The sequence below is a fragment of the Hippocampus comes genome, unplaced genomic scaffold, assembly GCF_001891065.2.
Source record: "Hippocampus comes isolate QL1 unplaced genomic scaffold, H_comes_QL1_v1.1 scaffold43, whole genome shotgun sequence".
Taxonomy (NCBI): domain Eukaryota; kingdom Metazoa; phylum Chordata; class Actinopteri; order Syngnathiformes; family Syngnathidae; genus Hippocampus; species Hippocampus comes.
Window position 1 is genome coordinate 1,457,663 of NW_017805276.1, and position 15,008 is coordinate 1,472,670.

Here is a 15,008-nt window from a genome sequence, read left to right on the forward strand (position 1 = left end):
AAACAAATATGTATTAATGCACCTTTAAAGTCATCAGCTTGAAAAAGTGACTGTATTCCTGTGAACAAATGTTTTTAACTTTAGACAAAACTCTAGAATACTTCAATTTCACAGACTAATTAATCAAATATATGTGCATTGTAGTGCAGTAACTCCCAATTTTTATTGAGCCATGGGACATATTTTAATAGAAACTTCATGGCACAGCACCACACAAAAATATGACATAAGGTATTACAGTATATAGCGCTACTAAAATAATGGTCTCAAGTCTCAAACCAATTTACTCATAAAAGTATTCGTGTAAAATGTTGCCTTGATGAACACAAAGCTCTAATTTTTGTGTCTGACCGGCAAGAGGAAGCCACACAGGTTAATTGGGTCTTTTGCCCTCTAGTGGAAGAGCATGTAATTGTTCTTCCTTTTTACTATTGTAAAAGTAAAATGGATGCCACGCCACAGGCATACATAAATCAAGTTACATGAGGAAATCACAGTGGTCAACAGCAAAATTTAAACAGAAACGGATTTAGGTGTCCCTAAGCATATTTTTGACACTAATTTTAAAAAATGACTTTTTTTTCCTAGCATATGATGTTTTTGATATTTTCATTTCATTTACGTTTGACCTATAAAAGCTTATGCCATAGATTTGATGAAGCATTGTAATTTATAACATTTCAGAAAAAAAATCCACCTGCTGGTAATTCGTAAATATTACTTGATTACACATTATTGTCGTATTATGACGACAAAAACCTCATGCGCTACAGGGAAAAAAATTAGGGCAGATTCGAATCAGCGTGAAAACATTCATGGAAAAAAAAAGTTTGACCTTCATCTGTTTAAAAATGTGGAATTTGTGTATCAATTAAGTCGTTTAAAAATGTGGAATTTGTGTATCAATTAAGTCAAACTGAATCATTTGCTGTGGCATACCCGATTCTCTATCCGCACATCGTAGTTATATGGGAATCACGGCCATGGTGTGTGGGCTGCACTGTAAAATTGGATTCCTTTCAAAAATATTTCCAAGCATTGAAGCTATAAATTGTAAGCCACACGAACACAAACACATGAAGTCAGAAATACATCCGATAAGGATAAAAGTTTTATTCAAGGTATGTCTTAACTTGCAAGACACCCGTTGGCAGTATGTACAACATACCTGTAATTTCCATGGAATGGAACAAAAAAATATTGATTACATACACACTCGTTTACCTCTGAGTAAAGGGGGAAAAAATTGAAAAGAAACGTTCCCAGCACAAGCAAAAATATTCTCGGAAAAATTTTCTTTGCAGAAGTGACACCATTAAGGATTGGGTAATATACTACACACTGAACCAAGAGATCATTCCGAAAAATAAAGTTGGACTGTACTGTGTAACATTCAGTATCGATTTGGTGCTTAGTTTTTGTCTGACAGTAATAAAAAAATAAGAGGAGAGAAAATAGCCAAACCTGTGGTGGGGGTGAAGCCATTAAAACAACAGAATGTTTGTCCTTTTCAAGCCCAAAACAAATGACATCAATTGCGAAAGTTCAATATAAATAAGGGGGGTTTCATTTGATTCCACAAAACACTTTCAAAACACAACATTTCAGGCATCTACACTGAGTAAGTTCATTTTGCATAACATAACATTCATTTTGGGGGGAAAAAAAGATTAGATTTAAAAAGGTAAACTATTCTCAATCGACATTTTTTTGTGAAAGCAACTCCCCCCAATAATTGCATGTTGTATGACCTAACGCCTCATACTTTATCTCCACATTCCTTAAAATTAAGGTCAGTGCGAGGATTGAAAAGCGTTGAGTCCTCCAAAATTGCAGAGCTGCCTCACTTTTGGGGTGGGGGGGGGGAGTGGGAGGGTCACGCTGGGAAACGAGGAGAGGAGAAGTGACAGGATGCTCAGGAAAGTCGAAGCATTTTATACACAATATATAGCATCTCTCTCACACAGTCTCCACCTCGCCTCCTGACTGGCTGAAGTAAGAAGGCAGGGCTGAGTGCACACAGCTAAGAGGAGTTTCAGGCTGGTGGGCAACAGAAAACAAACAACAACAAGGGGGAGGGGCGGAGAGGAGTCAGTCGGAGAATCTAGCTGGGCTCCACACGCAGCCTCTTCCTGGTCGGAGGCTCCTCGGGCTCCGATTCTGAGCTGGAGTCGGACCCGCCGTCAAAGGCCGACACCGCGCTCCCTTTGCGGTTCGTGTACAGGCTGCTGTCAGAGGAATAGTTGCTTTGCAGCTGATTGTTGCCCTTGGCCTTCTCCAGAGCACGCACTGCAATCAAAACAGCTAAGTAAATGAGGCGCGGCACCACCAAGGGTGCACGAGGCATGACCCGGTCCTACAGTGGAACCTCCAAAGTCAAGGGAAAGCCATTTGGGATTGCGGCTCAACCTCGGATGTGGACCAATGTTCTCCCCGAACAAATCACAGAAAAAGCATACCCGTGTCAAACTGTCTGCATCATGAAAACATTTACGTGTGCAGGCTATGTTTTAGGTAACATTTGAATACTTTTAAAATAAGTTCCCCGTTTTAAGATACAACTAAAAATGAAGCGAGGAGACAGATTGTTGTGATATAGAAAAATGGGACCAAGATAAATCGCTGCTAATGCAACCTACATGCTCTACATCTCAATTGGAAAAAAATAGACATCTTTTATATATGGGAAGGAAAACGAACTGAGAAAATGTGGTTGAACAAGTGTAAACAGTCTTGTAACTGGGGATGTGGCTATGTACAGAATAAAGCAATCGTATTCAAATTCATAATAAATGGCAGCCAGGCAAAGGCGTCAAAATTGGTTAATTAATGAACGACTCTTTTGACAATGGATTAGTGGTTTTGAGCCATTGTTCATTCACTTAAGGCAGGTGCCTGTAACCACTGCCAAAAGCAGACTAACAACAGTGACTTGGTCCACCCCACCCTGAAAAATACTATGAGGACTCAGACCTCAGGAGGTTCCACGGTGTTCTGCTCGTGGCTCGGTTCTCAGAGTGTACATACCCTGTTGTTCGAGCAGTGCATTCTGCTTCTTTAAATCATCGATGTCTTGCTGGTGAGTGTGATTTTTTCGTCTCATGTACTGAATGTACTCAGTGGCTTTGTCAAGAATCTGGGCTCGGGAAGCCTGTTTAACAGAGCTCTGTCAGCAGACAATTTCAGAGAGACATGAAGCAATGATGCAGTGGAAACAGTCAATACAATCACAGTGTGCACTCATCTGAAAATGGATCAGACACAATTACATAAAACAACATGTCATCAAGCTTAATTCATTTGTCAATGTCTACAAAGCCAACATTGGTCTCTGCTAGGGCTGGGCGAAATGGGAAGAAAAAAAAAAAATCTGATTTTTCATATTGTTCATGCCAGATATCTTGATAACGATACAATAACAATTTTACGATGGGTTCAGTGAAAACCGCCTTCTTGTTCTTCAAAGAAAAAGCAAAATATCAATTCATGGAAAGTGCAGTTTCCAAATTAGAATTTACGGACAGTCATGAACATTAACATAGTCAGCAATATAATTTAAAAAAAATGCACATCAGTAATGCAAAGTGTTTGTTGTATTTGTTTGCAATGACGAGTGCCTGTGTTCACCGTGTGTGTAGTTTCGTACCAATTTGTCCATGCAAGTGTGGCTTGACGCATTTTGTACTGTTAGTGCTCAGGCCCACCACACAGGGCACAATGTTTCCAAAACCGATTTGAAAGGGACCAAAGCAAAAAAAAAAAAAAAAAAAAAAAAACCTCACCCTTGCACTTTGAGCAATTAAAGGTGTGGACTCCCTGCTATGTGAACTGTGCCAGCAGTAATCACTTTTTTGCAATCCAATGTCTGTCAAGGAACACACAGGTTGCTACAAAAAGACGACGTGGGCGAGAAAGATGAGGAAAGTGCATCTATATTGAAAGGCACGCCTCGCTCTCAGTCAAATGAATGGAACAGTCAGGCACGAAACGCTCGTACATTTTAACCACAAGCTTTGCTGTTATATCCACCGGTGCATATGAAATTATAAATACGGTTTAGTATTGTTGTTAAACACAACATATGTACTGCATGTACTGTATTTTAGAGGCTTGACGGAGCACGGCAATGTGTCCGTTGCTTATGACACGGAAATGAATATTCAAGATTAAAAAAGTGAATATTCCTATCGACAGATTAATATGACAACAACATCACCCAGCCCTAGTCTCTGTAATGATTTAATACAAAGGGGTTCTTGGTTTACGGCAGAGTACCATTCCTACGGCAGCAATGTAACCCAAATTTGTATGAAAGTCAGAACACAGCATGCTAACACAATAGTAAAGTCATATTTACTGTGGACAACCTGCCAACATTGCCTCTGAATCGTCAAAATAAAGTTCATATGTTCGAGGAGGCTTTTCCAGACATGTGTTCTTGCTTTCTAGCAGACGCCTACAGTTTTGCAAACAGTGACTGCTATTTGGACGTGTTCACAGTTCCCTCCATCTTGACTAAGGCCCAAATTCCAGCTTAAGAAAAACAGCATGCACCAAAACTAAATTAGCATTCCACATGGGAAAATGTGCTCTGGTCAGATGAAACTCAGGCTGAACTTTTTGGCCATAGTTCTAAAAGGTAACACAACGCCGCTCACCAACAGAACATCATCCATACAATGAAGCGTGGCGGTGGCAAGCATCATGCTCCTTGGGCTGTTTTTCAGAAACGAACTGTGGCCTGAGCCAAGGTGGGGGGAGTTATGAACAGTTCCAAAGAGGGGTCAGTATTAGTACTAAACCGTTAGGCTTCCGCTGGAGAGCTAAACAAACAAATAAATAAATAATGCAAGGGGGTGAAAGTGACGTGGTGTGAATATGCTCCGGCTGCACTGGACATCAGTTAAGGTTGTTCTGCCCGGTGACAATGACACTTCCGAGGCTTAAGATGATCCGTTTCACCAAGTACTCTGAATACATTTACAAATGAGGAAGTGAATCATAAACTTTTGGCAGAGTTATGACAAAGGGGGTTAATGCCACAAGTTAAGCTATAACCTTAAAAGAGATGCTCAATGGAGAGTACAGTGTGTGACTTCCACTCATCTGCGCAGATTCTGACGATATAAGTGTCCTATTTGCGTGGAATAAAAGACTGGTCTATTGACTTAGGCGTGGGTCGGCGCCTCATGCTTTTCCTGTTCTTAGAGGCTTGTGTGTGCATGTGTCATGCTGGATCTTGAGTGGAGACATACATTTCCTCTCACCTTCTCTCCTTGCAGTGCAGGCACAGAGTCTCGTAAACCGTGAAAGCTGTCTTTGATGTGGTCCCTGCGTTTGCGCTCCAGCGCGTTGTGATGTGCTCGCTTATCTGCCTGCAATGACAAAGAGAACAACGTTAACTCATCTGGCCCATTCTACTTCCGACGCATTCCTCACTTCGGGCAAAAACCAGCTGTGCGAGTTTCATGAAAAAATTGCAATGTTTGCTGGTGTTGGCAGGGAATGCTGACTGTGCACATGCGAAAACATGCAACTACAATTACAGACTCCTAGGGCTGCACAATATCTAGAAAAAATATTGGAGTTGCGGTAATGGCACATGTGCATCTCATAGACATGCACTAAATTCGTATCGTACGCTTTTATCTGACTTTGACCAAATCAGATGTAATGTGCGTCACCATTGAGTAGGATAACAATATGTCGGGGAGTTGACAAAAAATTGGATGAGTACAACGAGACTGCTTATTTTTCCATGTGAAAAATACTTTTCAGTAGATAACGATGTCACTTTGGGTATATGTTAAAATATCGTAGTAATAGCGATCTTGCAATATTCAACGCCCATATCATGCAGCCCTACAACCTACCGATGTTCTACTGCTGATTACTACGGAATGGGAAAAACTCAAGGCAAACTTTCTGGTTCATAAGCGTTGACACACATATCGTATCTCAATATTTGAGATGCAGTACGATCCAAGGATGCAACGATTTCAAAATGTCACAATTCATTTCGGTTCATCAAATCAGAAGTGAATTTCCAATTCAAATACTTTTTTTGTTACACCGGTAGCCAACAACGGGGAGTCTGGGATCCTTGAGCACGACGCGCAGACTGATGCCAGAGGCTTCAGTAGGAGAGTCCGACCGACTACACCAAAACCAAGTCACGTTAATTACATTCTTCGATGTGAGGGCCATCGTCCACTGTGTTTGACAATTCGCAATGCAAAGAGCATCTAACAAATCATGGCCCAGAAGAACATCATCTTGCTGCAGCTACCTCCCTATTCATTTCCCAAGCTCATGGGGATTAGCAAGGGTACCCATTTCGAAGACATGGAGATGGCCTTAGAATGACAGAACTGAAGAGGATCATCAAACAATGCTGGCAAAATGCTTTCGAGTCCAAGGGATTTTTAAAAGGACTTCAAAGAGGAAGAGGAGGTTTGGATTGAAAAAATATCTTAACTCGTGCATGCGTTTTGTGACATTTCTGTCTGATGGCATGCCGTGGGATTTGAACACTGTAAAATATGCAACTTTGGCTCAATAATGGTTGGGAAACACTGCTGTGATAGGTGTATACATCACATCAAGGGATGAAAGCTTGACAGGCCTGCAAGCAGTGTGTGGCTTTATGAGCAGCAGCTTAAACAAGTCGTGGGGGAGGGGTATCCATGAAATCCACCGAGATATAACAAGAACGGGGACGGTGAATAATTTCACGTGCACATAACTATGACGCCATTAAAACATTATGAGGTGGAATTAGAAATCGATGTATTTCGAGAGACTTGCAAGAAATAGTCCTGTTGCATTTTACACGGAAACGACAGTGCACGGAAATTCAGTCAAAATATCACGACAACGCTTTCTGGAGTCAAATTAACGTCGCAGGCTACTAACCGACTATCTATTAACTGACCATTAGGAGCAAGGGAGAGCAATATACGTCAATAATTCGACGGAGGTACGCCATGGCTGTTTTTAAAACCCCGTAGCGCTATGTTAGCAATGTGGGTCACTGCATATTGGTCGGAATATTATTGTTCTTCCGATTTCTATTCAACAAAACTGGGCTCGTTTTTTGTTTTTAAAGCCTGTTGGGTCGGTATGAAGTAATAACTCGAATAACGTAATATAGAACCAAGTAAAGTTAACCCCCTCAAATGTCCTGACCTTGCTACCGGGGAGATTAGTTGAGCATAAAATATTCTCCCGAGTGCCAGTCAAAAACAAATATAACTAGAGCCTTATTTTCGAATGTAATTAACAAGGAAACGAGGATCTTTCCAAACAATTGGTTGGTACTGTTCTACAAAAGGAACGAGCACAATCCGAACATTTATTTTAAGCACGAAGTAGACGCCACCGTTGCGCCTTGGGGATTGTTCGCTGTTTGAATAACACACCACAAAGGTTATCACTCCAAATACGCTTCCTTATCCCCAAACAATTTTCGGGATTCGGTATCTTAGCCTACTAGCTAACCTGGCTAGGTCGGATAGCTCGTAGCAGGATACCGCGACAAAGTTACTGTCTAAGCTAGCTGCCTTTTAAGAGGGGGAAACTGAGGCACATACATCGCTGTCGACTTCGATGTCATCGTTTTCGCTCATTCTTCGGTAAAGGGGATATGCGAAAAGAAAACAAGCAGCTGTCAAAACAAAAGCGGCAGCGAGCGGAGGAAAAATAAAAAAAATCTTGCGTGAGGCTCTGCTTACAGCAGAGACATGACGACGAACGGTTACTTCACACGTGATTCGCCTACACATGGAGCAGAAAACACACAAAGCGCATGCGCGGGTAAAACGGCAGAGTTCTGGGCATTGTAGTTTACTTGCACACACATCCTCGATAGGCAACGGTGCCATGTCGCGTTTTATAAACTTCATTACCCATAACTCCTTTGGGTTGGACGTGCCCACTGATGCGTGCCGTTATTTTCCCATGACAGCTTGCAAGCTGCAAATACAGCAAGCTCAGGACTTGTATTTATGATTAAATGCATCCTAAAATTACCCACTATCAATATTTAGCCGTGAAGATAAAAAAAAGTTTGATTAGAGAGTCACAAATAAAGGAAGGAGGTAAGCCTGTTTCCCGCTGATAAACATATCATACATGTCATATTTGATAAGGAAGTTGTGACCCACGGAGTTACAAGACCACAGGGGAAAACTGTGGCTTGTTTGACAAAATAACACAGCTTTTCTCTCGATGAATATGAGACCAGATGGTGGCCTAGCTCAGTTTGAGTTGCCCTCCCCCACTCACCATCCATTGCTCCATGGGACCTTTAAGTAGTCGCACCGGCTCATTGCTTGTATAACGCACAAGTGCATCAATACACATAACATGCGCTTTCATTGTCTACTTTGCACACATCCAGAATGTCACAAAAATCCCCGGTGCATTGGATGCCTGAGTCTTCAGTCTGGGTTTATTCTCTTAAAATCCCACCACTATCACATGGCAATTACAGAAAAGACACTATACAAAATACAATATAACGGCATGCAACTGTGCCACGTAGCAGTTCAGAATCAATATATTTTTCTCAAAAGATCAAAAAAACTTGAACAATTTCATTGAAACACATCATAATACAAGCAGATGCTGGCTCACGACTGATGTGTTTTACTTGTTCAAGTTGACTGGAACAGCTTGTGCCATGACCAAGTAATCAGGGTTTATAAAAAGCCCGGTGAGGATGAATTTGATATCTGACTGGTTAAAGAAAATCTCATTGCTAATATAGTTTAAGTTACATTGGCCATCACTACTGAGTCTGATGGGCCAGGGCAGATGAGATTGACATGGCAATACTCAGACATTTGGAGAAAAAAAAAGACAGCATGCACATACAGCACTGGAAGCAGTGCAGCCGACATAAACGCTCGGAAATTAAGAGAATAAGAAGAGCATAAAAGGAAGGAAACTTCAAAGTCAGTCTTTGGTTTTTCATGGTTTTTTTTTTTTTTTGTCATGTCAACATGGCGGGGAACCGGTGAGGCCAAAGAGGGAAAAAGGTGATGATGACCATAGATTTAGAAATAGAAAATAGTGCAAGGGCTTGCTGTTCAGTGCATCCCAATTATAACACCTACTCATTTCAATTTCTGGAGCCTACCTCAGCTGTCTGAAATGAAACGACAAAAGTAAAAATGAAAAATAAAATAAATTAAACTAAATCTAACCATTATTAAAAATCACTCAATATTATAACCCTGCTTGGAAGTTGAAAAAAAAGAAAGAAATGATGGAATGGAACTTCTTTGACGAAGGCTTGGGTCAGAAATAGATGCCTGTGGGGACAATATCAATAAGCCCCTTTTGTTATATTTAATCATCTGTACATATATGGAAACCAAACAATTCCACCAGCAAATTCCAGAACATGAGAAGCATTGAAATTGTGGTCCCTTTAATTTGGGCCTAATCTCCACCATACTAGTAGAGATTAGGCAACCACCACACTAGAGCTCTTTAGCCCCTCATGTGAGTCGTAACTAATGTGTTTGTTTACTAAAGCATCCCATTCAAAAGACAAAGAGGATGTCTTCTGCCAAGTCCTACGGAATACTCTATCTGCATAGTTGCATAATATGGGCCTCTGTTTCCACATGCACCTTTGCAGCCCAAAAAGATGTTCTGATTAACGGGAAATCAAATCAGGAAGGAACCTCATGCACAGCTTTTGAAGAAGGTCACTACTAAACGGAATTTCATGAAATTCTGTGTAGATGGGACAAAAACAATCCAGCTGCTTATGGTGTAGCATTTCAACAAGAGGTTGGTGTGTTTCTCTGCAGTTTGCAGCAGCGCCACCATGTTGCCATGGAGCCACATGGCACAGGAGGGAGGGTTCCAATCTGGCCACAAAAGAAGAGGAGCAAACAGGGGAATGTGTGCAGGGATGCAAACTACTAAATTTGAAGCTTGGATTTGTTGGAAGGTAAGAAATCTATCCAGTACTTATTGTAGCATTAATTCCAATTGTAGACTCAAGTGAAAAAATGGTCAGGGAAAAAAAAAAAAAAAAAAAGAGTCATTTTTCACAGCTTGCTTGTTCAATTTAAAAATTTCCCTTTTACTCTACATTCCAAAGCAAATAATTAAACATCGTAGAGTCGTGCTTTGGGATAAACTGTGTTATAATTTGGAAACCATGGTCAGGCATCAATTTCTTTTTGAAGCAAAGTTCACAGGATGAATCTGTGTGCCATTTGGAAACCATGGTCAGGCAACAATTTCTTTTTGAAGCAAAAGTTCACGAAAGTACAACAAGATTCAACAATAATTAATCCTTTGTGGCTCATGATTAAATTGTGTGGCATTTTAATCCCAATTGATCTCCTGTGATTGCATGAAGAAACATTTCAACATAAATGCACCTTTCTTTAGTTGTCTGTGAACACCATTCACTTTGGTTTTACAAATGATTTACAGCAGAGCACAAAGCAAAAAAAAAAAAAAATCATTGGCCTCATCTTGAACATCAGTATCATGTCATGCACACATCGCTCTGGATTGAGGAAATGTGAAACTATAAAAGAAAATGGAGCATTAGAACACTACAGCCTAACCTACTTTAATTTCGTCATGAATTAGCGCAAATAAACATTTACTAATTATTTTATCGCAATTCCTAAACATTTTGCTTTTCAGTAAATCCAAATTTAAAGTGATGAATGGCAGAATGTAATCTGGCTGCTATTGCATTATATAAAGGTCAAATACTGTAAATTATCAAATTTTTAATGACTACTCCACCATGGGATACAAGGGTTGCACCATTCAAAAGAAATGAATAGATTTGGAAAACGTGAAACTGAAATTTTCATTTGTTGCACAGAAGACTAATAGTCAGCACATCTGCCTCCCGTTTAGAAAGTTTAGGGTTTACCCTTCCTGCACAGTTTGAATGCTCTCCCTGTGCTTGTGTTTTTTTTTTTGTTTTTTTTTGGGGGGGGGGGTTTGGGGGGGGGACTCCGGCTTCTTTTTTCGTTCCAAATTTGGTCCATTGAAGACTCTAAATTGTCCATAGATATGAATGTAAATGTGAATGTTTTTTCATTATGTGCCTTGTTATTGGCTGGTGAGTAGTCTGGGATGTATCATGCCTCGGGGCCAAAGTCAACTGGAAAATGGATGGATGGTTGGGATTAAAATTTATTCAAAAAAAAAAAAAAAAAAAAAGAAGGGGCCCTAAAACGGAACCTTAGGGAACACCATAAGTAAATGAACAGAGTGGTCTTACAGGAATTCTTGAAACATGAAGATTTCTTGATTGGTTGAAAAGTGTGCTGATTACTTTTGTCGATTTAACAATAAACTATATGCAAACTCCGATCAAATAACATTTCTTTTGCATTGTCTGTCAGGTGAAGCCCACACAAAATAAGCATTCAGTTGAGCTCTACAATGAATGTGATGGACGTCTCCAATGAGGGGAACATGTCTGCCAATGGGACCATGAACATTCTGAACATATCCCCACCCCTCAACAATGCCATCAACACCTTCACCGTCATTATCCTCTTCATCACCATGATATCCCTCGGGTGCACCATGGAGATGTCCAAAATCAAGAGCCATCTGCTCAAGCCCAAGGGAGTGGCCATCGCCATGGCGACCCAGTTCGGCATTATGCCCTTGACTGCGTTTACACTTGCCAAATCACTGAAGATGGATTCAGTGAAGGCGGTGACTGTGCTCATATGCGGCTGCTGTCCTGGAGGAAATCTATCCAATATCTTCACCTTGGCACTAAAGGGTGACATGAATCTCAGGTATACAAATAATTCAACCTACAGCTATAGAGAGATCGCAATGTTGGCCCTGAAGTCCGCAGTCTGTACAGTCCACGTTTTCACAAGGGACTCGAACAGAAGTTGCAAGCAGACCCTCACAATATGTTCGGGCCAGGTTGGATCGGCATCTTTCCCTATCATAGAAGCCAACATTGGTTGACAGCTCCGCCCCTCTCTTCACTTGAGTGTCCATGACATGCAGCCACAAGTCCAATTACAATGGCGGCCTAGAGTGTCCTTATGTTTGAACATGGTGTTTGTTATGAACAATCCATGGCGAGCACAAAAGTCCAATAACAGACCACTGTTCAGGTTCTGATCGAGGGTGGGGGCTTTCCTCCCAATCCAGGTCTCAATATCATTGTCCATGTGAAGATTGAAGCTCCCCAGCTCTACAGAACTCCTTCAAAGGATTCCAGAAACGGTTGTTACTCAGAACTGCTGCATGGTGCATCTGAACAAACAAAAAAGGGGGCGGGGCGGGAATATGAGTATGCCCTCAACTGCTCAGCACCTCTCACCGTGGGCATGTCCAAAGTGAAAGAGAATCCAACCCCTCTCAAGAGCCTAAGCTGCTTGGGAGGCAAGCCCGACCAACTACATCTAGTTGGACCTTTTCCAACGTCACACACCAGCTTGGGCACTATCCCTGCCAGAGAAGTGGCACTCCTTGTCCCAAGAGCCAGTTTCTGTAGCTGAGGATTGGTTTGCCAAAGTCCCCGCCTCATGTCACCGCACTACTCTCTGAGCACCTGACCCCCTTGGCCTCTCCCACAGGTGTTGAGCCAATGGGAAGGAGGACCCATGTTACACTCTGGATTGTGCCCCACCTCCTTATATCAAAATATAAAAAAGTTCATTTTCTGTACTATTTCCCTTGTAATTTTGTTGTTTTTTTCTGCAGTATTGTGATGACCACATGCTCCTGCATTGCAGCATTGGGTTTGATGCCCCTGCTGCTTTTGATCTACTGTCAAGGTTTCAGCGGCCTGGAGAACGCAGTCCCTTACATGGGCATCCTCAGCGCTCTCACCTTCACCTTGGTGCCCTGTGGCGTGGGCATCTTGCTCAATCACTACAAACCAAAATATACACCGGTGGTCCTGAAAGTAAGATCTTTTTTTTTTTTTTTTCATTGGTTATCGAACAAAGCATTCCTTTTCCACTGGAAGTTTTTGTCGACTGAATGTCATTTAGCAAAGTGTTTTCGATTCAAATGGAAAATTTGAGCAACCGTTCTCAAAGAACAAATCATCCCCACATGTTGTCAGATAATTAAATCCATGTTTGTAAACAGGAACATTTTCCTCCTACCTTGCTTTTAGTCCCGTTGAGAGTTGAGAATAATTGATTGGAAATGGCATAAACCGTGCTTCTCTTTGTCAACAGTCTGGACTGAGCATTCTGATCATCTCCGGCATCATTGTGTTCTCTTTGTCTGGTGTGGCCGTCAAAGACATGCTGTGGGTGATCCTGACCGCCGATGTTATTGCCGTGGCGGCTCTGATGCCCCTCATAGGCTTCACGCTGGGATATGTCATGTCCACCATATGCAGACTCAGCTCAAAGTAAGTTTGTCAGACGCGTCATTGTCAACGTACAGGTTTGTGGAACCCACACACTAGGTAGAATTTTGCGCAGACTGGGTTACTTGGAGCCAAAGTTTTTTTTTTTTTTTTTTTGACCTAGCCGATTGGGTTGAAGTTTGGATTTGGACGGGCTGAAGAGCAGAAACTGAATGACTTGCTGTGGTGACCCCTGAAAGTTCCCCCCTTGAAAATGTTGGTAATAGAGTTCATATTACTTTTTACCACAGCTATGCTGATAACCTGGTAGCCCATTTCTCGGTGGATTTGACCCCATGTTGGCTCAAAATCTTGAACTCAATGTGCTGGGTTGGGTATAAATAACCCGCCACTGGGTTAACTTTTTCAATTTGATTACCGGTACTTGATCCAGCGGTTTTAAGAGTGTAGCCTCAATTCAAGACAATTTCTAAAATTTTCCATAGGAAATAAAGTAGTTATTTCTTTCTCGTAGCATGTTGGCCTACGGGTTAGCATGTCTGCTGCACACTTCTGAGTCTTGGCACCAGTCTTCCTGCGTGTTTTTTTGTTTGGTTTTTTTTTTTTTCTCCCTGGGTCAGATTTATATAACCCTAGTCAGAAATCGCTCTCAAAAGTTCATCCAAATGAACAATATCGTGCAGGTCGTTGTCGTCATACGAAGCAGTAAGCGCCATCGATCTATCTGTACTGAATCCAGATGCAGCAGGACCGTCTCTGTGGAAACAGGCTGTCAGAACATCCAGCTGTGTCTGGCTATCTTGAAGGTGGCCTTCCCTCCAGAGGTCATCGGGCCCATGTTCCTCTTCCCTTTGCTTTACTACACATTCCAGTGCGCCGAGGCTCTTCTCCTGACCCTATGCTTCAGATGTTACCAAATGGTCAAGTCGCCAGCTGAGGGTAAATGTCACAGCTGCGTGTATGTTTTTGTAGGGGTTGAAATGAAGTTGAGTGGACTTGCAGTTTGAGCAACTGGCCTTTTTTTTTTTTGTTTTTATAATATTGTTGCATTTTTATTTGGCAGAAACAAGAATATACACGAATGTCAACGTCAAACAAGAAGAGGTGAAACCGCCTCAGTGTCTGAGAAGCATGGAGGAAAATAACCAAACATGAGAAACGCATGGACTTCACTTTGGATCACAATAAAGAACAAAGAATCTGGAAAGTATTTACTTCACTTCACTTGTCCCACATTGTTGTATTACAACAGTATTCCATAATGGAATAATGTAAAGCTTGCTACATTTCGGATTTGTGGACCTGCTATTTCACAAATTTTGTGCAGTTCGTAACTGAATTTTGTTCTCCCACCCGTTTATTTTGGGTGTAGTTCCACCGTTGACCACAAATTTTGGGCAATATTTAGTTTGACATTGTGTAAGTTTGACACGAGGAAGAATAAAAAAACAAAAGTACAGTATCGTATTCCAGCTCACCATAGTTTTTCCTGAAGTTTACTTCGGACCTCTTCGAATTCTCATTTTTGCCTTGAAAAATGTCCTTTCCTATCAAATCCGAGCGGGACGACTCAAGGCTAGGATAGTTTGAATTCGAAAAATGCTCAGGAAAGGTGACTGAATGCAACCTTTTTGACCCCTTTGGCATAGGTTACTCA

At 41.4% G+C, this 15,008-nt stretch overlaps 2 protein-coding genes across 5 annotated transcripts; one reads left to right on the forward strand and one right to left on the reverse strand.

Annotated features, from left to right (window-relative positions):
* Positions 1 to 1,089: 1,089 nt before the first annotated feature.
* LOC109516016 (protein max-like) lies at positions 1,090 to 7,786 on the reverse strand. Of its 4 annotated transcripts, none has more exons than XM_019870178.1 (4): positions 7,593 to 7,786; positions 5,268 to 5,375; positions 3,028 to 3,151; positions 1,090 to 2,289 (listed from the first exon to the last, which is right to left on the reverse strand). In XM_019870178.1, the coding sequence occupies exons 1-4, from the start codon at positions 7,782 to 7,784 to the stop codon at positions 2,105 to 2,107; spliced, it is 609 nt and encodes a 202-aa protein (XP_019725737.1). In that variant the 5' UTR covers positions 7,785 to 7,786; the 3' UTR covers positions 1,090 to 2,104. The 4 variants fall into 4 exon arrangements, with proteins under 4 accessions (XP_019725737.1, XP_019725736.1, XP_019725734.1 ...); XM_019870177.1 differs by having other exon boundaries at positions 5,256 to 5,375; XM_019870175.1 differs by having other exon boundaries at positions 3,028 to 3,166; positions 5,256 to 5,375.
* An 82-nt stretch (positions 7,787 to 7,868) lies between these two features.
* Positions 7,869 to 14,570, forward strand: LOC109516015 (sodium/bile acid cotransporter-like). Its single transcript, XM_019870174.1, has 6 exons — positions 7,869 to 9,967; positions 11,397 to 11,804; positions 12,730 to 12,934; positions 13,215 to 13,393; positions 14,091 to 14,290; positions 14,415 to 14,570. The coding sequence occupies exons 2-6, from the start codon at positions 11,437 to 11,439 to the stop codon at positions 14,504 to 14,506; spliced, it is 1,044 nt and encodes a 347-aa protein (XP_019725733.1). The 5' UTR covers positions 7,869 to 9,967; positions 11,397 to 11,436; the 3' UTR covers positions 14,507 to 14,570.
* Positions 14,571 to 15,008: the final 438 nt, after the last annotated feature.